Source organism: Salmo salar, chromosome ssa14, assembly GCF_905237065.1.
Source record: "Salmo salar chromosome ssa14, Ssal_v3.1, whole genome shotgun sequence".
Lineage (NCBI taxonomy): Eukaryota > Metazoa > Chordata > Actinopteri > Salmoniformes > Salmonidae > Salmo > Salmo salar.
Genome location: NC_059455.1, coordinates 50,867,987 through 50,893,377, shown reverse-complemented (window position 1 = coordinate 50,893,377; position 25,391 = coordinate 50,867,987). Strand labels below are relative to the sequence as shown.

Here is a 25,391-nt window from a genome sequence, read left to right as displayed (position 1 = left end):
ACCCCTAGCCCCTACACTCCTATAGATCTGAGGGGATTGGTTAGATACCAACCCCTAGCCCCTACACTCCTATAGATCTGAGGGGATTGGTTAGATATCAACCCCTAGCCCCTATAGATCTGAGGGGATTGGTTAGATATCAACCCCTACACTCCTATAGATCTGAGGGATTGGTTAGATATCAACCCCTACACTCCTATAGATCTGAGGGATTGGTTAGATATCAACCCCTAGCCCCTATAGATCTGAGGGATTGGTTAGATATCAACCCCTAGCCCCTATAGATCTGAGGGATTGGTTAGATATCAACCCCTAGCCCCTATAGATCTGAGGGATTGGTTAGATATCAACCCCTACACTCCTATAGATCTGAGGGATTGGTTAGATATCAACCCCTACACTCCTATAGATATGAGGGATTGGTTAGATATCAAACACTACACTCCTATAGATCTGAGGGATTGGTTAGATATCAACCCCTACACTCCTATAGATCTGAGGGATTGGTTAGATATCAACCCCTACACTCCTATAGATCTGAGGGATTGGTTCGATATCAACCCCTAGCCCCTATAGATCTGAGGGATTGGTTAGATATCAACCCCTAGCCCCTATAGATCTGAGTGATTGGTTAGATATCAACCCCTACACTCCTATAGATCTGAGGGATTGGTTAGATATCAACCCCTACACTCCTATAGATCTGAGGGATTGGTTAGATATCAACCGCTAGCCCCTATAGATCTGAGGGATTGGTTAGATATCAACCCCTAGCCCCTATAGATCTGAGGGGATTGGTTAGATATCAACCCCTAGCCCCTATAGATCTGAGGGATTGGTTAGATATCAACCCCTAGCCCCTATAGATCTGAGGGGATTGGTTAGATATCAACCCCTAGCCCCTATAGATCTGAGGGATTGGTTAGATATCAACCCCTACACTCCTATAGATCTGAGGGATTGGTTCGATATCAACCCCTAGCCCCTATAGATCTGAGGGATTGGTTAGATATCAACCCCTAGCCCCTATAGATCTGAGTGATTGGTTAGATATCAACCCCTACACTCCTATAGATCTGAGGGATTGGTTAGATATCAACCCCTACACTCCTATAGATCTGAGGGATTGGTTAGATATCAACCGCTAGCCCCTATAGATCTGAGGGATTGGTTAGATATCAACCCCTAGCCCCTATAGATCTGAGGGGATTGGTTAGATATCAACCCCTAGCCCCTATAGATCTGAGGGATTGGTTAGATATCAACCCCTAGCCCCTATAGATCTGAGGGGATTGGTTAGATATCAACCCCTAGCCCCTATAGATCTGAGGGGATTGGTTAGATTTCAACCCCTAGCCCCTATAGATCTGAGGGATTGGTTAGATATCAACCCCTAGCCCCTATAGATCTGAGGGATTGGTTAGATATCAACCCCTAGCCCCTATAGAGCTGAGGGATTGGTTAGATATCAACCCCTACACTCCTATAGATCTGAGGGATTGGTTAGATATCAACCCCTACACTCCTATAGATCTGAGGGATTGGTTAGATATCAACCGCTAGCCCCTATAGATCTGAGGGATTGGTTAGATATCAACACCTAGCCCCTATAGATCTGAGGGATTGGTTAGATATCAACCCCTAGCCCCTATAGATCTGAGGGGATTGGTTAGATATCAACCCCTAGCCCCTACACTCCTATAGATCTGAGGGGATTGGTTAGATATCAACCCCTAGCCCCTATAGATCTGAGGGATTGGTTAGATATCAACCCCTTGCCCCTACACTCCTATAGATCTGAGGGATTGGTTAGATATCAACCCCTAGCCCCTATAGATCTGAGGGATTGGTTAGATATCAACCCCTAGCCCCTATAGATCTGAGGGATTGGTTAGATATCAACCCCTAGCCCCTATAGATCTGAGGGATTGGTTAGATATCAACCCCTAGCCCCTACACTCCTATAGATCTGAGGGGATTGGTTAGATACCAACCCCTAGCCCCTACACTCCTATAGATCTGAGGGGATTGGTTAGATGTCAACCCCTACACTCCTATAGATCTGAGGGATTGGTTAGATATCAACCCCTACACTCCTATAGATCTGAGGGATTGGTTAGATATCAACCCCAAGCCCCTATAGATCTGAGGGATTGGTTAGATATCAACCCCTAGCCCCTATAGATCTGAGGGGATTTGTTAGATATCAACCCCTAGCCCCTATAGATCTGAGGGGATTGGTTAGATATCAACCCCTAGCCCCTATAGATCTGAGGGATTGGTTAGATATCAACCCCTACACTCCTATAGATCTGAGGGATTGGTTAGATATCAACCCCTACACTCCTATAGATCTGAGGGATTGGTTAGATATCAATCCCTACACTCCTATAGATCTGAGGGATTGGTTAGATATCAACCCCTACACTCCTATAGATCTGAGGGATTGGTTAGATATCAACCCCTAGCCCCTATAGATCTGAGGGGATTGGTTAGATATCAACCCCTAGCCCCTATAGATCTGAGGGATTGGTTAGATATCAACCCCTAGCCCCTATAGATCTGAGGGATTGGTTAGATATCAACCCCTACACTCCTATAGATCTGAGGGATTGGTTAGATATCAATCCCTACACTCCTATAGATCTGAGGGATTGGTTAGATATCAACCCCTACACTCCTATAGATCTGAGGGATTGGTTAGATATCAACCCCTAAACTCCTATAGATCTGAGGGATTGGTTAGATATCAACCCCTACACTCCTATAGATCTGAGGGATTGGTTAGATATCAACCCCTACACTCCTATAGATCTGAGGGATTGGTTAGATATCAACCCCTACACTCCTATAGATCTGAGGGATTGGTTAGATATCAACCGCTAGCCCCTATAGATCTGAGGGGATTGGTTAGATATCAACCCCTACACTCCTATAGATCTGAGGGGATTGGTTAGATATCAACCCCTACACTCCTATAGATCTGAGGAGATTGGTTAGATATCAACCCCTACACTCCTATAGATCTGAGGGATTGGTTAGATATCAATCCCTACACTCCTATAGATCTGAGGGATTGGTTAGATATCAACCCCTACACTCCTATAGATCTGAGGGATTGGTTAGATATCAACCCCTAAACTCCTATAGATCTGAGGGATTGGTTAGATATCAACCCCTACACTCCTATAGATCTGAGGGATTGGTTAGATATCAACCCCTACACTCCTATAGATCTGAGGGATTGGTTAGATATCAACCCCTACACTCCTATAGATCTGAGGGATTGGTTAGATATCAACCGCTAGCCCCTATAGATCTGAGGGGATTGGTTAGATATCAACCCCTACACTCCTATAGATCTGAGGGGATTGGTTAGATATCAACCCCTACACTCCTATAGATCTGAGGAGATTGGTTAGATATCAACCCCTACACTCCTATAGATCTGAGGGATTGGTTAGATATCAACCCCTAGCCCCTATATATCTGAGGGATTGGTTAGATATCAACCGCTAGCCCCTATAGATCTGAGGGATTGGTTAGATATCAACCCCTAGCCCCTATAGATCTGAGGGATTGGTTAGATATCAACCCCTAGCCCCTATAGATCTGAGGGATTGGTTAGATATCAACCCCTACACTCCTATAGATCTGAGGGATTGTTTAGATATCAACCCCTACACTTCTATAGATCTGAGGGATTGGTTAGATATCATCCCCTAGCCCCTATAGATCTGAGGGATTGGTTAGATATCAACCCCTAGCCCCTATAGATCTGAGGGGATTGGTTAGATATCAGCCCCTAGCCCCTACACTCCTATAGATCTGAGGGGATTGGTTAGATATCAGCCCCTAGCCCCTACAGTCCTATAGATCTGAGGGGATTGGTTAGATATCAACCCCTAGCCCCTATATGTCTGAGGGGATTGGTTAGATATCAACCCCTAGCCCCTATAGATCTGAGGGATTGGTTAGATATCAGCCCCTATACTCCTATAGATCTGATGGATTGGTTAGATATCAACCCCTAGCCCCTATAGATCTGAAGGGATTGCATAGATATAAGCCATTTAGTAATAGCTTAATCTTGCCTTCTGATTGGGTGGGTGACAAGGTAATGTTGCCTTAGTTCTTCCAATGATCCAATCCTGTCTCAATCAACAGGAGTCGCTTGAGGTTTGGGATCGATTTGGATGTAAAAAAATAAAGTACTCTCTGCCTTTCTTGCGTCCATCTATGACTCACAGTAAATGTTTTAACTAAATCTCCACCCCGTTCTTCTGTCCCCCACAGAGTGATCAGTCCTATCGATGGGAAGTCTATGGAGTCCATCACTAGTGTGAAGATCTTCCAAGGGTCAGAGTTCAAGGCCAACGGGAAGGTCATCCGCTGGACAGAGGTATGCGTGACGTGTTGTCGTCCTCCCTTACCCTTCTCAGAGGTGTTCACTCGTTCACTCCCCCTTCATGGATTTAAAAGGAATGGATTGGTGTTAGAAATATTGATGTCTAATTTCCCTCTCTCTCTCTCTCCAGGTGTTCTACCTCCAGAGTGATGACCAGGCTCAGCCCAACGGTCTAAGTGACCCTGCTGATCACAGCCGCTTGACGGAGAACGTGGCGAGGGCGTTCTGTGTGGCGCTGTGCCCGCACCTGAAACTGTTGAAGGAGGATGGCATGGCCAAGCTGAGCCTTCGGGTCACCCTTGACTCAGAGCAGGTACATGGGGGCGGTTTAATATATTTTCATCAAAGGTACAATCCAGAGTCCCTACAAAGGTACAATCCAGAGTCCCTACAAAGGTACAATCCAGAGTCCCTACAAAGGAACAATCCAGAGCAAGGGTTAAACGCAATTGACATGATTTCTGCCAATCAGGGCAGCCAGAGCATCTGTTAACTGTCTTCTAAATCAGGGTAAGAAACAACAAGCTGTTTGTGATGACTTGGTTCCGGACTAGGTGACAGAGTAATGTAACTGTGTTCTACAGTAACCTGTGTGTGTGTGTGTGCGTGCGCCCAGGATAGTTTGATGGACATTTTAAACTTGTGCTTTTTCAATAACAAATGTCTTGTGTTCTATTCATGTGCTGTTCTAATAACCAATTTCTGTGTTCATGCAAATGACCGATTTGAATGAATCCTCACTTATCAGTATCTGCAATTTTGGCAGTACGCCCAGACCTTGTTTTGAGAACGAAAGATATCTCAATTTCAAGGTCTCAGCTTGGGAGAGAAGAAGCCTCGTGAGGTATTGGTCGGTCACATGAATGAAACAAACGTTAATTAATTATGAATAAGCTAAATCATGCAAATACGACTTGTCTGTATATAAGGGAACTAACGGGACTGTCCCGTTAGAGCTCCTGACAGACGTTCACTATGGTGCATTAAGTTTGTTGGAACCTATCCAGCGCGCTGACGATTAACAGTGATTCATTTAAGATTGACTTCAACTGTCCCTAGTGGTAATTTCCACGACAATAGATCGATCAATAATAACTACCTGTCTCTGTCCTGTTCCTAGGTGGGTTACATGGCGGGCAGTAACGGCCAGCCTCTCCTCCCCCATTACCTGAGCGACCTGGACAGTACCCTGATCCCTGTCATCCACAGCGGGGCATGTCAACTCAGTGAGGGCCCTGTCATCATGGAGCTGATTTTCTACATCCTGGAGATTATCTCCTAGGAGACAGATGCAACGGACCCCCCCCTCCCGTTCTCTTGGTTCTCCCTTTCTCTCCGCCACCACTTTTTTTTATTTTTTTTTATTATTATTATTTTATTTTTTTACCCTCCCGTTCTGCCTTGCCTCCCATCCCTTCAGAGAGGGGCTGAAAACTGAGCAGGGCGGCTAGCTAATGTTGCTATCCCTTCACAAGACGGACAGCTAGCTCTGCTGGCTAGCTACCAGCTAGCTAATGTTGCTATCCCTTCACCAGACCGACAGTTAGCGCTGCTGGTTAGCTACCAGCTAGCTAGCGTCCCTCCACTCCACCTATGCACCATCTCTTCTCTGTCCTTTGACCAGATCACATGATCCAGGAAGTCTGAGTAGCATTCCAGTTCCACTGTGGTAGCTAGAGGACAAAGCAGAAGCACTGCACTCTGGGAAATGTCTTCTCTGAAGGCCTTGTTGTAGCATGGGTGCTCTTAGGACCTAACGGAGAGGTGTCCAGAGCTCTGCCTGATGAAACAGCGCTTCTATCTCCGCTGACAAGGACTTCACGCGGTCCGGTGAGCTAGGAAGATTTAAAAAAAAAAAACTCAGATAAGGAGAGAGCGAGAGAGCGAGAGAGAGGAAGCATCCTCCTGGTGATGCAGTGCCTGCAGGCACAACTCTTCACAGAGGAAAGAAGGGTTTAAGGAAGGATTTGAAGGAAGGACACTCCTCGGGTCTTCAGTCTGGCCTCTTTAGCTTTTTCCAATGATCACCAGGTTCTTTATTTCCTGACATGGACGGACTACAGTTTGTTTGCTCTAGTTGTGTTGTTGGAATGTTTTCTAGGCAGCACAATTGTAGTTGTCTCACCCTATTCCCTATTTAGTGCACGACTTGACCCCATAGGCCTTTGGTGAAAAGTAGTGAGCTATATAGGGGATAGGGGTCCATAGATTTGGGACATAACCCAGGACTGCCCTCTGCTGTGTGAATAAGGACCTCAACAGAGTTGTAAGAATAATGTAGTTCTGTTCTTGAGGATGAGAAAATGTAAGGTATTTTTATTTTTGATCTGTCAATATTATTTTGTCGCTAAATTTGGCAGAACAAACCCCCCCCTCCCATAGACATGTTGACATTTCGTAAAAATAATGACACTATATCTGAAGTTGTGTGTAAACAAAGATCAATATAATATTATGTACTTGAGACATGACCATTGTGGTTTTGTCAAGGGTTTTGTTGGGTATAAAACAAATATGCCTACGATATGAACGACCAGTGCTGCGATCGATAGACAGTCTCATCTGTAAACTCAGACAATCACGCATGAATATCTGCAGGAGATGCATTGACAAACATCATTAAGGTATACGTTTTGTATACTATATGTATTAAAGATAGTAATTTTATTGTAAAGATGATAAAATCTGGTTGGCAGACAGTATTGAGGACGTAGTATAACGAGGACAATGAAATGAATAAACTGCTATGGACAAATTACATTAAAATGGTTGTTTTGAGGTTTTCATTCCTCCTGGGTCGTGTTCATTAGGCACCAAACGGACTGAAACAGGAAGGGATTAACTGAACTACCCTATCCAATAAGAAACACTTGTTTTCATTTTCCACTGCAAAACGTTTTGCGCTAATTTAATATGGCTCTGTTGTGTCCGCCTGAGTTGGAGTTGTCCATTTAAGAAACGCTCTATTTTGGGTCTCTGTTGCAAAATATTTTCTGTGACGTGCCCTAATGAACAGCACCCAGTTTTCTGGAGAGATGATAATTGTATTGCGTGTGTCAGTGGCTTCCTTATCCTCGCACTGCAGTGTGCAACTTCAATAAGGAAACATTTTAAAGATTATTTTTGGTCCCTCGATTTTTCCATGGATGTATTGGAACCAAACAAAACGGCGCGGGGACCTACCTAAAATGGTCCAATAGAAACTCTTGTTATTGCAAAACGTTTTCCGTTTGCTTACGGTGTGCACTAGTGAATACACCATTTTGACTCCCCCCCCCCCCTTGGCATTACTTCAGGTGTGCAATACCCAAAGGTGCAATTGTTTTGTTTTCTTGATGGTAACATTTTGTTATTCAATTAAACAGACTTCTACCGGAACTAGTACTGCATGTATACAGAAACCAACTAAACAAGCTCGCGATGGTGACGACAGCAAACCAACTACTCTGCAGACAATATTCTGCTGTCGTGTGGATTGAGTCAACACAAAAACATCCATTAAATCAGTCCTGAACGTGGCTGGATTTTCAGAAAATCCTGTTTCTTCTTTTTTCATTAACATTTTGAACATCAATCAAAAAAAAAAATCTGTATGAAAAGCCAAAAACCCTGTACGTCTTATTTTTCTTTACTGTACACTGCAAATGTCTAAACCAGTCTATTATACTGTAGTATAATACAAATGTATAGAAAAGTTTAAAAGCATGTGTCCTCCCCCCCCCCAAATACACATTCAAGGATATCACACTAGAACCTATAAAGCTTAAAGTCTCTTAGTATTTTTTTATCTTTATTTATTTCACCTTTATTTAACCAGGTAGGCAAGTTGAGAACAAGTTCTCATTTACAATTGCGACCTGGCCAAGATAAAGCAAAGCAGTTCGACAACACAGAGTTACACATGGAGTAAAACACAGTCAATAATACAGTAGAAAAATAAGTCTATATAAAATGTGAGCAAATGAGGTGAGATAAGGGAGGTAAAGGCAAAAAAGTCTAATGGGGTGCAAAGGAGCAAAATAAAATAAATAAATGCAGTAGGGGAAGAGGTAGTTGTTTTGGGCTAAAATATAGATGGGCTATGTACAGGTGCAGTATAAATGGACCAATATACCAAAAGCAACATATCGGAACGGCGGAGCGAAAAGTTTGCGTTTTGATGAGAAACATTAAATTAAAAAGGAGATTTTTAAATATTACTGCATTGATTACAGGTAATCAGTTGACTACGTTCTGATAGTAGCGACATACTCAATGTCCTAGATGTTCTCTCTATATCATATCAAGGTACAGTGCATTTGGAAAGTATTCAGACCCCCCTTGACTTTTTCAACATTTTGTTTTAAGTTACAGCCTTATTCTAGAATGGATTAAATAAAACACCCTCATCAATCTACACACAATATCCCATAAGGACAAAGTGAAAACAGGTCTTTTAGAATTTTTTGCAAATGTATTAAAAAATTTAAAAAAGGACTCCTTCTTTACACAAGTATTCAGACCCTTTGCTATGAGACTTGAAATTTAGCATTTTCTATAACTTGATTGGAGTCCACCTGTGGTAAATTCAATTGATTGGACATGATTTGGAAAGGCACACACCTGTCTATATAAAGTCCCACAGTTGACAGTGCATGTCAGAGAAAAAAATCAAGCCATGAGGTTGAAGGAATTGTCCGTAGAGCTCTGGGATATTGGATTGTGTCGAGGCACAGATCTGGGGAAGGGTACCAAAAAATGTCTGCAGCATTGAAGGTCCCCAAAAACACAGTGGCCTACATCAGGATGAGCCTGCAGGAAGGGTACCACATGAGGGAGGAGGATGTCTTCCCTGTAACACACAGTGTTGAAATTGCCTGCAATGACAAGCTCAGTCGGATGATGCTGTGACACACCGCCCCAGACCATGACGGACCCTCCACTTCCAAATCGATCCCGCTCCAGAGTACAGGCCTCGGTGTAACGCTCATTCCTTCGACGATGAACGCAAATCCGACCATCACCCCTGAAGAGCACTTTTTGCCAGTCCTGTCTGGTACAGCGACGGTGGGTTTGTGCCCATAGGCGATGTTGTTGCTGGTGATGTCTGGTGAGGACCTGCCTTACAACAGGCCTACATGCCCTCAGTCCAGCCTTTCTCAGCCTATTGCGGACAGTTTGAGCACTGATGGAGGGATTATGCGTTCCTGGTGTAACTCGGGCAGTTGTTGCCATCCTGTATCTGTCCCTCAGGTGTGATGTACCGATCCTGTGCAGGTGTTGTTACACGTGGTCTGCCACTGCGAGGACGACCAGCTGTCCGTCCTGTCTCCCTGTAGCACTGTCTTAGGCGTCTCACAGTATGGACATTGCAATTTATTGCCCTGGCTACATCTGCAGTCCTCATGCTTCCTTGCAGCATGCCTAAGGCACGTTCACACAGATGAGCAGGGACCCTGGGCATCTTTCTTTTGGTGTTTTTCAGAGTCCGTAGGAAGGCCTCTTTAGTGTCGTAAGTTTTCATAACTGAGACCTTAATTGCCTACCGTCTAAGCTGTTAGTGCCTTAACGACCGTTCCACAGGTGCATGTTCATTAATTGTTTATGATTCATTGAACAAGCATGGGAAACAGTGTTTAAACCCTTTACAATTTACAAGATCTGTGAAGTTAATTCGTAAAAATCCATTTATCTTTGAAAGACAGGTTCCTGACAAAGGGACGTTTATTTTTTTTGCTGTTTATATGAGTATACAAGTTTGGACAAACTTTATTCAAGGGTTTTTCTTTATTTTTACTATTTTCTACATTTGTAGAATAATAGTGAAGACATCAAAACTATGAAATAACACATGGAATCATGTAGTAACCAAAAAAGTGTTAAACAAATCAAATTATATTTAATATTTAGCCACCCTTTGCCTTGATGACAGCTCTGCACACTCTTGGTATTCTATCAACCAGCTTCACCTGGAATGCTTTTTGCTTGTGGAGGCCAGGTCATCTGATGCAGCGCTCCATCATTCTCCTTGGTAAAATAGCCCTTACGCAGCCTGGAGGTGTGTTTTGGGTCATTGTCCTGTTGAAAAACAAATGATAGTCCCACTAAGCACAAACCAGATGGGTGGGTGTATCGCTGCAGAATGCTGTGGTAGCCATGCTGGGTAAGTCTGCCTTGAATTCTAAATAAATCACTGACAGTGTCACCAGCAATGCACCATCACACCTCCTCCTCCATGCTTCATGGTGAGAACCACACATGCGGAGATCATTCGTTCACCTACTCTGCGTCTCACAAAGACAGCGGTTGGAACCAACAACAAAAGAATCTGACCAAAGAACAGATTTCCACCGGTCTGATGTCCATTGCTTGTGTTTCTTGGCCCAGGCAAGTTCCTTTTTCTTATTGGTGTCCTTTAGTAGTGGTTTCTTTGCAGCAATTTGACCGTCTCTGAACAGTTGATGTTGCTATGTGTCTGTTACTTGAACTCTGAAGCATTTATTTGGGCTGGTAACTCCAATGAACTTATCCTCTGCAGCAGAGGTAACTCTGGGTTTTCCTTTCCTGTGGCGGTCCTCATGAGAGTCAGTTTCATCATATCACTTGATGGTTTTTGCGACTGCACTTGAAGAAACTTGAAATGTTCCATATTGATGAGGGACTGCCGTTTTCTGCTTGCTTATTTGAGCTGTTCTGGCCATAATATGGACTTGGTATTTTACCAAATAGGGCTATCTTCTGTATACCACCCCTACCTTGTCACAACACAACTGACTGGCTCAAATGCATTACAAAGGAAAGAAATTCCACAAATTAACTTTTAACAAGGCACACCTGTTAATTGAAATGCATTCCAGGTGACTACCTCACGAAGCTGGTTGAGAGAATGCCAAGAGGGTGCAAAGCTGTCATCAAGACAAAGGGTGGCTACTTTGAAGAATCTAAAAAATAAAATGTATGGAGACTGTTTAGTGCCAAAAATACGGGGTTAAAGACATGTCAAATGTTTCCTGAGCTTTCTCATCTCTCACAAATACAGTAGGACAAACACTTCAGAACAAACTTCTTTTAGATGTATTTTCTTGATACTTCAAGCGGTCTTAATTCTAAATCAAATTGCAAAATGATCCTTGGTATGACCTTCTTAAAACAATTCCATATAGCTCAGTAGAACCCCCCCCAACCGTCTTAAATTTATGGATTAGGGTGGTTGGGAAACAGTGCTGTAGCGCACTAACTCACTGTACTGGGGTAGGGGAAGTCAAACTTGGCATCCAGGTAGTTGGTAGCTGAGAAGGACTGGAGCCGGAGTGGCCACTTGGAGGACCGGAAACGGAGAGGCCACTTGGACGGCTGAGGAGGCCCCTTGGAGAGCCGGGGTGGTACCTTTTGAGGGGCCAAAGCAGCTACTTGGAGGGCCAGAGGAGGAGTTGCCCCATGGAAGGCCGGACCCTTGGAGGGCCGGGGCCGAAGCGGACCCTTGGAGGACTGAAGGAGACGGAGGATCGTCCCCGCTCCTCCTCGGGCTAGATCCTCCAAGGGGCAGCTAAATTGGTATGGAATTTTCACAATTGCCTTACAATGTTTGGGAATTACATATAGTAAGAATTTATCAAAACGTGAAAATTACATCTAAGTGCTCACTTGTCAGAATTTTTTAAAAGTGTCATATTCTTCCTGGAGGTGTATATTAGTAGATTTTTAATAACATTTCATATTGCTGAAATGCAGCTAGTTCCACTTTTAAACAGCCCTAACCAGAGTAAAACGAACCCAGCAAGAAGTCTGGGTAAAGCCTGAGGATGAAGGACATTAACTAGCAGGCAGTAGGCTACTGGTGAGTTGGCTGCTAGTCAGGTACAGGTCATGTGAGCACTTATCAGGTGTTCAGCCTGGCTGCGTTCCAGTTTATTACAAACAGCTGTTAAATACAACCTACATCATTTAATTCCAGCTCAAGGAACACCAAAAGAGAGTTGAAGATTTTGTGATATACATTTTTTTTTTATCTAAATAATATCTCGTACACATTATTGCCTTTTTTGGTCTGCGGAAGATTGTAAAAGTCGCTCAGTGAACATGGCGATTTGATCAACCAATCGTGTTCCGTTGTGGTGTGCATACCCGATACTTCCTGTATGGCGGGACTATTTAAACCACTGCCCGCCAAAAATACCTTCATCTTTCTGACGTGTTCTGACAGGGTCTGCTGGTTTCATTAAATGTTATTCTGCCCAGGTCATCAACACAGCGTTAGATAATAGTTTATGCTGCTCACAGTTCGTGTGGACTGTCCTGTCGTTTTGGAAGAACTGTCCGCGTAAGTATCCCGCTGTTATGATCTCTGAGTGAAACAGGTTGGTTTTTAGATCATGACATGCGTAAATCCAGAAATATGAATTATCAATAAATAAAGATATGTGTTTATACATTAATACATCGTTCAAGTGAGCACAGAGTTACTATAAAGAAAGTAGTCCTTGATCGAGCAGCTTTGATCACAGCTGATCTGTCCTAAATCTCATCGCGCCATTTTCTAGGATAGAGTCGGCTGATATTCTGTTTTCTTCTGTGACGACAGAACTTCAAGGAAATTGAGCTTTTGGTATCATAAAACATATGATACGATTTTGAATCAGGTAAGACAAGTATTAATGTTGATTCATGTAAATCACAGTTTAATCAAATGTTCGTGAAATGTTTTCTCAAAATAATTTTGATCTTTAGTTCGAATCACAGTTCGACTCTTTGTTACATTTATAGTGTTCACACCAGTCCAAATGAACCGAACAGTCCGAACTAAGGGGGTAAACGCGCCAGAGTAAAGAAAACCGCAACAAACCAATTTGGTATGAACGCTCCCTAATAGTCAAGAAGGAAAGCACTTTAATGAATCATAATATATTTTATTTAACATTTATTTAACTAGGCAAGTCAGTTAAGAACAAATGTCTTATTTATAATGACGGTCTACCCCGGCCAAACCCGGACGACGCTGGGTTAATTGTGCGCCGCCCTATGGGACTCTAAATCACAGCCGGTTGTGATACAGCCTGGATTAGGGATTAGGGATACATTGCATGGAGGGTGCTATCAAAAACTCGAAATACTTAAGAGAATAAGTCACAATTAATTAGAGAAAAAAGTCTAAATAAAATTGAGTTAAAGTCGCAATAATTCGAGAACAAAGTAGAAATATTTTCAGAATACATTATTTTTTATAAAATTGAGAATAAAGTAGAAATAATATTTCGAGAATAAAGTCAAACATTTTAGAGGGAATAGGCTACAGGAGGATTTTTTTACTCAGCCATAATCACATGACCTCTGGGATCAGCATGGTACGAAATACATATGAGGAACTCATTCCATAACTGACTAGGGGAGGATTTAGGAGGAGTGGTGATACTTGACTAGGGGAGGGTTTAGGAGGAGTGGTGATACTTGACTAGGGGAGGGTTTAGGAGGAGTGGTGATACTTGACTAGGGGAGGGTTGATACTTGACTAGTTAAGGAGTAAGGTCTGAGGAGGAATGATGTTCTTGAAATTAAATGTACACTTTATTCTTGAAATATTTTGACTTTGTTCTCTAAGTTTAATTTAGTCTTGTCTCAAAATAATACAACTTTATTCTCAACATTCTGAGAATTTGAAGTGTTATTCATGCACTTTTTAAAAATTATATTTGTAAAAAAAAAATTAGGCCAACTTTGGGCACGAAAAACGGTCCTACTCTGCCTCTCAATTTTCAAACAGATATGGGGTGTGGCTTTAGTGGTTCATCCATGTGTTTTTCTGGTCATGCGCTCAGCAACCAATGTAGCTTGTTTGTTAGCTAAGCTAGCCACTGTAGCTAGCCAGTAACTCCTCCAGCACAGGAGGTTGGTGGCACCTTAATTCTGGAGGACAGGCTCGTGGTAATGGCTGGAGCGGAATTGATGGAATTGTATTCCATTCGCTCCGTTCCAGCCATTATTATGAGCCGTCCTCCCCTCACCAGCCTCCACTCTAGTATGTGTTGATTTCATTTTAAAGGATTTGTTTTTGGACAGAAGCTGTAGAGATCTGTAAGAAATGGCACTTCTGTAGCTAAATATCTTATTCAGCCATTTTGTTATTTTTAAACATTAAATGACCTGGCATGATGTGGTATTGATCAATTATACAGTTTAAAGCCATTGTTTTTTGCCCAAAGTTGACCTTTAAGTACATCCTTTTTTGGTTTTCTCTTCGCTTGGCCCTAATACTCTTCTGTAGATGATTACCGTTCTCCTAGCAGCAGGATATTATGCTGGCGGCATGATTGTAGATTTATTTTCTTCAAAATAAGAGTCCCGCTGCAAAGACATGCTGAACTTTGGGAATATAAAACATTTTTGCACCTGTGCAGTACAACTGTTTTTCACAGCATTGCAACCAACTTTCGGGGGGAAAAAATAATAATTTGATGTATTTTATTTTTAATATTGTATTTTATACCAGCATTTCTTTAAAAAAAAAATGTACACAAATACTGGTATGTTGAAAGCTGTTGTGTAGGCCAGGGCGCTCCACCCCTGTTACTGGAGCGCTCCCATCCTGTAGGTTTTCGCTCCAACCTTAATCTAACGTACCTGATTCTAATAATTAGCTGGTAGATAAGCTGAATCAGGTTAGTTACAACTGGGGATGGAGTGAACGTACAGGACGGTAGCGCTCCAGGAACAGGGTTCGAGAGCCCTGGTGTATATTTAAAGAAATACACTACAACAAATGTATGTTATTGGAATTACTTCATAGAATCTGCAAAACTTTAAAACGGATCTCTATTTTGCTGGGCAACAGGTTTAATACAGAGTACTGATGACTCCTCACTCCACCCACACCATTCACTGCAATACACAGTATAATGAGGTACTTATTGGCTTTGTAGAGGGAAAAAAAACATTACTTCCAGTCTTATAAACTAGGGTGGAAAATACAGGTCTCTACTAAATAAATACGGATAGTTTTGGAGAGGGATTGTGGTACATATCCAGCAACACAGCTTTAAATGACCTAGTACTATCCATGGATCTGAAATCAATACCTTTTTACACACTCAACAAAAAAAACAACCACACAAAAGGCAAACATTAAAAAAAAAAATCTAAATGACAATCTAATTTATTTACAAGTTAAATGTAATGAATATTAACCAGGCTATTAGGACACAGTATAATCACGCTTTTCCGAACAGCGATGGAGAAAATTATTTGCAAGTTGTAGGCCGATATGTGCTGCTTATCTATCAAAGTTAGCAATATACAGTAAAGGCCTAGGACTATTACCGAGTTAGCAGTATACAGTAAAGGCCTAGGACTATTATTTACAAGCAAGGCTGTCAGCACACAGAATAATCAAGTTTCAGAACAAATCAAATGTATTTATATAGCCCTTCTTACATCAGCTGATATCTCAAAGTGCTGTACAGAAACCCAGCCTAAAACCCCAAACAGCAAGCAATGCAGGTGTAGAAGCACGGTGGCTAGGAAAAACTCCCTAGAAAGGCCAAAACCTAGGAAGAAACCTAGAGAGGAACCAGGCTCTGAGGGAGTCCTCTTCTGTGCCGGGTGGAGATTATAACAGAACATGGCCAAAATGTTCGTAAATGACCAGCAGGGTCAAATAATAATAATCACAGTGGTTGTCGAGGGTGTAACAAGTCAGTACCTCAGCAAAGGAGAACATTATTTACAAGCTTTAGTGTTGCTTTTCTGTCAAGGTTAGAGTATACTGTAAAGGCTTATTACCTCGTTTTTTAAAACCAATAACGACAAGATTGAAATATAATACAGAGATGTGATGATTATCAAGGTCAGCAACGGTATTTTATGTGATTTAAAAAAAAATGTAGTTATTTTCTCTAACTCGTATGAAACGTACGGTGACGCTTCAGTGTGAAACGTACGGTGACGCTTCAGTGTGAAACGTACCGTGACGCTTCAGTGTGAAACGTACCGTGACGCTTCAATTAAACGCTGAGTGTTAAATAGCTGCCTGTCTCTTTTAACCAAGTCAGGTCTTTAACACAACAATATAACGAGCCATACCGTGTGTAACTTGTGGAACAGATAACAGCTGGAATGCGGTTTTCACCAATCAGCATTCCGGATTAGACCCACCAGTTGTATAATTACATGTAGGTTTACAGCAGCTCTGATTGGTTATGCCGCAGCGGGGCTGTGCGGGTTGAGTCAGTGAGCAGTAGAATCCTACTCTGAAGTGTTCTGCCTATAGTAGAATCTCTTTCACAGTTCGTTTTGTTTCGGTACGTTGTATTGAAAGTGACTAATGTTGTGTTGATTCGATCACAATTGCCACAGTAAAGGTAAACAGTGACAGTGTTAACTAACAGGGAAAACTAGAAAGTTGAGTGAAATGTAATCTTGTGCTTCTCTCCTTGGGCTGATATTTATTCTGTGCAGCAGACAAACACGCGCAGCTTAGAGGGAACATTGATTACTGAGTATTTTGTGTAGGTTGTTGACAAAAAAATTACAATTTAAATCCATTTCAATCCCACTGTGTAACACAATAAAAAATAATGTGAATAAATTCAAGGGATATGAATACTTTTTCAAGGCACTGTATTTGGTTAGTATCACATTTAATTTATCTCATGCTTTGTAAACAACAGGTGTAGACTAACAGTGAAATGCTTACTAACGGGTCCTTCCCAACAATGCACAGAAGAATAATAACACAATAAATACATCCATAATGAGGTACGATAACTTGTCTATATACACGGGGTACCTGTACTGAGTCGATGTGCAGGGGTACGAGGTAGATATGTGCATATAGGTAGGGATAAAGTGACAAGACAACAGGATAATAAACATTGTAGTTTTCATAATTGGTCTTAAGTTATTTATGAGATTTAAAAACAAATATTTATCGCCTTTTCTTGTTGGCACAATCATTTTAATCAATGGCCATTTTTATGTTATTATTCAGCTAATGATATTACAATGTGTTGAAATGCGGGCTTTTATTTTGAAGGTTTCCTCATTACCATATGATAGTGGCGTCATTGTTTGTGCTGGTGGCATAATATCACTGTGCTGTTGCATATGCATAAGACCATGGGGGATAGAGCGAAGAAACAACAGAAACTGGACCCATTTTTGAAGGTATTTTGAAAGGAGTTCTACCAAACCAACTTTCTACAACTTGAGTCACTGCCAGAACCTACAGAATGTGATGGTGTTTTTCTATATTACAGGAGATTACATGTCCAAGTAACGTTTCAAACAACCAACAACAAACTCCTGGCCAATCTCCAGGAGCTGTTGCCAAGGTGACACACTCTGTCATATTACTTTTATTAGTGTGACTTGCTTCAGCAGTTACACTTTAAAATATTGTACAACTTATTTCTGATTCTTCTTTAGAACGCTATTTTTCGTACACTGTGTCGTGAACATTCTTACACAGGGACACTCAAAGTCAATCTTTAAATAAATCATTGTTTATTGTCAGCGTGCTAGTACACATGTCAATCAGGAACTCTCCCAGCAGTTGTTTTATACACAGCTATACACAGACAAGTTATATTTGCATGATTTAGCATAATTAATTCATCATTATCGTTTTCTATTCATGTGACAGACCAAGACTGGTTCATAACATGTGATACCTCACAAGGTTTCTCCTCTCTAAGCTGAGACCTTGAAACTGAGATATATTTTGTTTGTTTTCCAAACAAGATCTGGCCGTACTGCCAAAATGCAGCTACTGATAAGTGAGGATTTGTAGTCAGCCACTTGCATGAACACAGAAATTGCTTACTAGAACCTCACATGAATAGAAGACAGAAATTAGTTAAAAGAAAAGCACAAACAATAAAATTCCCTTAGCACTATTTATGCTAGATACCACTACTACTACTACTAATAACACTACTTCTACTACTAACACTACTACAACCACTACTACTAATAACACTACTACTAATACTACTATTACTTCTACTACTACTACCACTACTATTACTACTAATACTACTAATACCACTACTACTAATACCACCACTACTACTACCACCACTACTAGTACTACTACTACAACCACCACCACTACTACTACCACCACTACTACTACTACCACTACTACTACTACCACTACTACAACACTACTACCACCATTGCTATTACTACTACTACCACTACTACTACAACACTACTACCACTACCATCGGAGGGATCGAGTGTAGGTTTTTTGAGAAGGGGTGCAAATCTCGCTCTCTTGAAGACGGAAGGGACGTAGCCAGCGGTCAAGGATGAGCGAGGTGAGGTAGGGGAGAAGGTCTCCGGAAATGGTCTGGAGAAGAGAGGAGGGGATAGGGTCAAGCGGGCAGGTTGTTGGACGGCCGGCCGTCGCAAGATTTCATCTGGAGAGAGAGGGGAGAAAGAGGTCAGAGCATAGGGTAAGGCAACGTGAGCAGGACCAGCGGTGTCGTTTAACTTAACAAACGAGGATCGAATGTCGTCAACCTTCTTTTCAAAATGGTTGACGAAGTCATCCACGGGGAGGGGGAGGAGGATTCAGGAGGGAGGAGAAGGTGGCAAAGAGCTTCCTAGGGTTAGAGGCAGATGCTTGGAGTTTAGAGTGGTAGAAAGTGGCTTTAGCAGCAGAAACAGGAAGAAAATGTAGAGAGGAGGGAGTGAAAAGATGCCAGGTCCGCAGGGAGGCTAGTTTTCCTCCATTTCCGCTCGGCTGCCCGGAGCCCTGTTCTGTGAGCTCGCAGTGAGTCGTCAAGCCACGGAGCAGGAGGGGATGACCGAGCCGGCCGGGAGGATAGGGGACATAGAGAGTCAAAGGATGCAGAAAGGGAGGAGAGGAGGGTTGAGGAAGCAGAATCAGGAGATTGGTTGGAGAAGGATTGAGCAGAGGGAAGAGATGATAGGATGGAAGAGGAGAGAGTAGCAGGAGAGAGAGTGCGAAGGTTGCGACGGCGCAATACCATCTGAGTTGGGGCAGAGTGAGAAGTGTTGGAGGAGAGCGAGAGGGAAAAGGATACAAGGTAGTGGTCGGAGACTTGGAGGGGAGTTGCAGTGAGATTAGTGGAAGAACAGCATCTAGTAAAGATGAGGTCAAGCGTATTGCCTGCCTTGTGAGTAGGGGGGGATGGTGAGAGGATGAGGTCAAAAGAGGAGAGGAGTGGAAAGAAGGAGGCAGAGAGGAATGAGTCAAAGGTAGTCGTGGGGAGGTTAAAGTCACCCAGAACTGTGAGGGGTGAGCCATCCTCAGGAAAGGAACTTATCAAGGCGTCAAGCTCATTGATGAACTCTCCAAGGGAACCTGGAGGGCGATAAATGATAAGGATGTTAAGCTTGAATGGGCTAGTGACTGTGACAGCATGGAATTGAAATGAGGAGATAGACAGATGGGTCAGGGGAGAAAGCGTACCACCACTACTACTACTATACTTCCACTACCACCATTCACCACTTCTACAGTCACTAACGGCTACTATCCCACTAGTATTTATAATACAGTCGCTACTATACTAGCCTCCATTTTTTCAACGCTAGCCTCTAACAATTTAAACTTCAGAAATGATTCCACTATGACCCTTTCTTGTAATTGTAGTTTATGTATATGTTGTAACTCATGCATTACAGAGTTCTCATCGGAGTAAATCCTTGGGCAACCAGCAAGGAACATCTAGCCAATCTCAGGATCCTGATATCAAGGTTAGACATGCATTCATCTGCCTGTATTTGCTTAACACTAATCTGTTCTTTAATAATAGTAAATTATGAGTTCTTTTTAATATATTCTTCTATTTTACAAGCTGATGTAGCGGAGGTGAGGCAGAGTAACTCTCTGCCTGCGTCTTAAAATCGGTGTCACTCTCGGGCCAAGGGGGAATTTCCTCTTGGCCTAGTGGTTGACGTTGGTTTCCTGAGAGGGAGACTGTGGTTCTAATCCCCTGAGCCTTAACACTTACATCTCTTCTGTCACAGAAAGAAGCACATGATGTAAGCCATTCCTTCCGATACCGCTTCGGATACCAACAACGCAGAGTTACATGCTATACTCATGGAACGGTCTTGGATGCATTGCGAACAAGCCGGGAGTTAGAGAACATGACAAAGACAAAACGGGAAATTGTCATCCAAAGAGAAAAAGAGCCAAGGGCAGCTGTCAGTACACATTTCCCCTGCCATTTAATTGATAACAATGAGCTAGTGACAGTCAGCTTCATCAAAGTTCCAAACGGCTGTTCTTCAGATACCCAGACCCATTCCAAACAGAGTAACCCCCCCCAAAAAATACAACCTGACAAGTTGATGACTTTCTGTGTTGAAACTGAGGGTGGACAAAATATTAAAACGAAAGTAATGAAAAACCCAGAGCTAAGGAAGAAAGTGAAGTATGTTTGTGTGTACGGATACAAAGGGGAAAAGGTGAAGCAAGCCTTGAGGAGAGATGGGCGATTTGATAAAACCATCTTGAAAACATGCTGTGTTCTTTCTGAGCCAGAGACGGGTGTCGACACAGAGATGTCCCAGCCAGTTGATGGTCTTGATAGGAAACGTCATCAAGGTCGTGAAGGTAAAACGTATCCGTCGTGTATCTCAGCCACAGCCAGATAGTCTTGAGGATTGGGACAACACACCAACTGAAGAGCTGTCCGTCCCAGCTGGTGGAACATCGGAAGCAGCTCTCTCTCCTGAGAATCCTACCACACCAGACACAGTTAAAATACAGCTGCAGTCAAAGGAGGCAGGAAAAGATGGTAGATCTCCGGTAGTGAAGCAAACACGGCAAGCGATCCCAAACTCTAAAGAGATCCTAAATATCCTGCGTTCCCAATATGCAGGTTTGGTAGATCACATGAAAGAGAGAGAGAATTTGAAGAAGCCTTCAGACGTGCACCAATTCTTAAGAGTAGAGTTTGGAAAGAAAACACAGAGCTTCCAAGAGGTGAAGAAAGTGAAGAGACTGATAGAGCTGAGTGCTTCTGTTTGTCAGGTGAGAATTGAAGGGAATGCAAAAGGAACTGGCTTCCTTCTGTTTGACAAGTTCATCCTTACAAATGCCCATGTTGTCGAGCAAATCTATGAGCCGATAACTAACACACTGCAACAATCGGTAACAGTCACGTTTGACTTCGAAGACCTGGATGAGAGAACGCAGCAGATACCAGTGCAAAGTGAGGTTCTAGCCTATGGAAAAGTTAATTCTGGGAATCTTGACTTTGCTTTGCTGGAGCTTAGCTCAGGTCCTGACATCACCTTGCCTTCAAGCTTGCTTGACACCTTCAGCTTTCCGTCTCAAGAGGGGGGAATCTGCATCATCGGCCACCCTGAGGGCGGGGTGAAAAAGACAGACCCCTGCTTTATCATTCAATATGGAGATCGGAAACAAGCTGTAGAAAAACATGTAACAGAAAATGAGGAATTCTTTTATGTCATAAACAACAGATATTTGGAGAACTGGGACATCAAAACACATCTACTGACGGACACAGAAAAGATTACTTATGACACCTGTTTCTTCCACGGTGCCTCTGGCTCTCCGGTCTTCAACGAGTACTGCAAGCTGATAGCTATGCATACAGCAGGCTACTCCTACCAGGGTAAAAGAGGGAAAACCCAGAGTGTCATAGAGTATGCCATTCCCCTGTCAGGCATACTTGAGAAGATCATCATCCAAGCGGTGCGTAGGAAAAGAGTTGATGTACTACAGGGATTCCTGAGCCAGAGGAGTCTGAAATTAGACGTAGTGCTGGAAAGAGTCAAGACACAGTCTGATAATGCCAGCCTGGTCAAGGCATTTCAGGAGAAGCTGCCGTTCAACAGTAACACTTCAGCTACAGATCAGGGAGAGCAGAGAACCTTCCACCAGTTCCTCTTTGATAAAGGCGACGCCACAGGGGTCGACGCCACAGGGGTCGAAGCCATGGAGGTGGATGATATCTATGACAATTGAAAAAGTGCCCAGTTGTCATATTTGAGTAAAAGTATAGATACCTTAATAGAAAGTTACTCAAGTAAAAGTGAAAGTCACCCAGTAAAATACTACTTGAGTAAAAGTCTAAAAGGATTTCATTTTAAATATATTTAAGTATCAGAAGTAAAAGTGTAAATCATTTCAAAATCCTTATGTTAAGCAAAGCAGACGGTACCATTTTCTGGTTTTGAAAATGTATGGATAGCCAGGGGCAACACAGACATAATTTACAAACGATGCATTTGTGTTTAGTGAGTCCTCCAGATCAGAGGCTAGTAGGGATGACCAGGGATGTTCTCTGTTTAGTGAGTCCTCCAGATCAGAGGCAGTAGGGATGACCAGGGATGTTCTCTGTTTAGTGAGTCCTCCAGATCAGAAGCAGTAGGGATGACTAGGGATGTTTTCCTGAATTGGACCATTTTCCTGTCCTGCTAAGCATTTTGGGTGTCAAGGAAAATGTATGGAGTAAAAAGTATATCATTTTATTTAGGAATGTAGTGGAGTAAAAGTAGTCAAATATAAATAGTTAAGTAAGGTACAGGTATCCCATAAAACAACTTATGTAGTACTTTAAAGTATTTTACACAAGTACTTTACACTACTGATGATAACGAGTAATGAAAGTAGTGATGCGTATACTATTCTTAAAATCCAAGTTTTTAATCTAATCTGTATTATTTGTCTGTTTTCATATATTAATTAGTATATATTTCATTATTACATTCCTCAATACAGATCTGTTCTTAGGCAGATCATGATTACGTTTGATGCATCATCCATGTAACCTACGATTATCGAATCAATGAACCTGAGATCTTTCCATGGAAATTGTAGTTTTACATACGCTAGTCTAACATGCTTGTATTGTTTTCTGCCAGGAAGACATGTACTGTAACCATTGCTTGTTTTAATCTACAAAATAAAAGTACAAGATTTCGTAGCAGTGCAGACGTGGTTTGTCGTCTTCTCGTGTACGTCTTTTTTGTATACATTTCAATTTATTTTCCATCTCTATTCCATTTTTAAATTAAATATACCTTCCGGTAACCCGCCTCACTCAATGTGACACGGATCCGCTATTTTTTAGACCTTATAGCCAGAACCTCCATCAGGAGCTAGCCATCAGCAGCTAATTAGCTACTAGCTATTTAGTCATTGTTAGCCACTACTAGCGGCCTTTACCTTCTGCACAGATACCAGATGTTTTTTTAGCCTGGATAATACTTGCCAGCATCGGACTGTTTTCTCCACTACAACGCCGGATTCCTGCCGTAAACCCTGGACCATTACTCCTGATCATCACAGCTAGCTAGCTGCCACCTAATGACCCAGCCCCGAAGCTAGCCCTGAGCCAGGTCCACCTCCCGGCCTACTCAGTGATCACTCGGCTACACAGCTGATGCTCTCGGACTCTACTCCAACACGGCTTGAATCCACTACTCCACCGGATCCTTGCCGTAAGCTCTGGACCTATGCATCGGATCATCGCTGCTAGCTAGCTGCTACCGAGTGGCTATAGTGGCTAACACCCTTGCCCCGAATCTAGCACCAGTTAGGCGCGAGCCAGGCGCATCTCCCGGCTAGCAAACGAAATTACTACAACTACCGTAACTCTTTCGCCATCTGGCCTGGACCCTTTGTCGACACGGTGCCCCGCCGTACCACCACGACTGGTCTGCCGACGTAACTCCATCTGCTGTGCCCTCAACCGGCCATTGCCGGATGTCGGAGCAGACGCTTCTACTTACCCCGGCCTTTTAACTTTAAACGCCGTGTCTCCCGCGTGCTAGCGTAGTAGCGGCTTCCCTGTTCCCTCTATTGCTCTTCACTGGATCAATCAACACCTTTCTTTATGCCTCGCTTTATGTCTCTCAAATGTCAATATGCCTTATATATTGTTGTTTAGGATAGTTATCATTGTTTTAGTTTACCTCGGAGCCCGTAGTTCCACTCAACATGCCTCAGATACCTCCTTTGTCCCACCTCCCACACACACCTCACCCAGCATAACTAGCATGTCCAGAGATGCAACCTCTCTTATCATCACTCAGTGCCTGGGTTTACCTCCACTGTACCCGCACCCCACCATACCCCTGTCTGTACATTATGCCCTGAATCTATTCTACCACGCCCAGAAATCTGCTCCTTTTATTCTCTGTCCCCAACGCACTAGACAACCAGTTTTGATAGCCTTTAGCCGTACATCCTAGTCCTCCTCTGTTCCTCGGGTGATGTGGAGATTAACCCAGCCCCTGCGTGTCCCCAGGCACTCTCAATTGTTGACTTCTGTAACCGAAAAAGCTTTGGTTTTTTTTGTTAACATCAGAAGCCTCCTACCTAAGTGTCAAGGCTGTGGGTAACTGGTGAAATGAGTCAGGCGCAGGAGAGCTGAGATGCGTGGACAAGGTATTTAACACAAGATAACACCAGTATAAACACAATACTATGGTGCGGGAAAAATAACGGTAACACGAAATAAACGGGCGTAAATAACAAAACCCGGCAACAATATACCAGCCGTCAGTAACAGCCTGAACAATAGAACAAACACGCACACAAACATGGGGGAAACCAGAGGGTTAAATAATGAACATGTAATGGGGGAATTGAAACCAGGTGTGTAGAAAACAAAGACAAAAGAAATGTCAAATGAAAAGTGGATCGGCGATGGCTAGAAGGCCGGTGACGTCGAACGCCGAGTGCCGCTCGAACAAGGAGAGGGACCGACTCCTGCGGAAGTCGTGACACTAAGTTTGTTTTACTCACTGCTTTAGCACACTCCACCAACCCTGATGTCCTTGACGTGTCTGAATCCTGGCTTAGGAAGGCCACCTAAAATTCTGAGATAGAACTGCCAAAGGGGGAGGAGTTGCAATCTACTCCAGAGATTGACAGAACTTTGCAGGCTTACTTTCCAGGTCTATGCCCAAACAGTTTGAGCTTCTAATTTTAAATATGAATCTCTCCAGAAATAAGCCTCTCACTGTGGCCGCCTGTTATAGACCCCCCTCAGCTCCC

The 25,391-nt window shown here is 42.8% G+C and overlaps 2 protein-coding genes across 11 annotated transcripts in view; both read left to right on the top strand.

Moving 5' to 3' along the window:
* zfyve9a (zinc finger, FYVE domain containing 9a) overlaps positions 1–7,174 on the top strand; it is a 78,328-nt gene extending 71,154 nt beyond the window's left edge. For all 8 annotated transcript variants that reach the window (XM_045694528.1, XM_045694532.1, XM_045694531.1 and 5 more), the window contains exons 17-19: positions 4,297–4,402; positions 4,539–4,721; positions 5,529–7,174. In XM_045694528.1, coding sequence (XP_045550484.1) covers positions 4,297–4,402; positions 4,539–4,721; positions 5,529–5,690 — 451 coding nt within the window. In that variant the 3' untranslated portion in view covers positions 5,691–7,174. The remainder of the gene's footprint in view (positions 1–4,296; positions 4,403–4,538; positions 4,722–5,528) is intronic.
* A 5,388-nt stretch (positions 7,175–12,562) lies between these two features.
* Positions 12,563–22,638, top strand: LOC106569698 (serine protease FAM111A). Of its 3 annotated transcripts, none has more exons than XM_014141264.2 (6): positions 12,563–12,707; positions 12,969–13,026; positions 17,412–17,542; positions 17,635–17,709; positions 20,036–20,107; positions 20,381–22,638. In XM_014141264.2, exon 6 carries the CDS (start codon positions 20,937–20,939, stop codon positions 22,350–22,352), a length of 1,416 nt encoding a protein of 471 aa, XP_013996739.1. In that variant the 5' UTR covers positions 12,563–12,707; positions 12,969–13,026; positions 17,412–17,542; positions 17,635–17,709; positions 20,036–20,107; positions 20,381–20,936; the 3' UTR covers positions 22,353–22,638. The 3 variants fall into 3 exon arrangements, with proteins under 3 accessions (XP_013996739.1, XP_013996738.1, XP_013996741.1); XM_014141263.2 differs by having other exon boundaries at positions 12,928–13,026; XM_014141266.2 differs by lacking the exon at positions 12,969–13,026.
* The last annotated feature ends 2,753 nt before the right edge of the window (positions 22,639–25,391 follow it).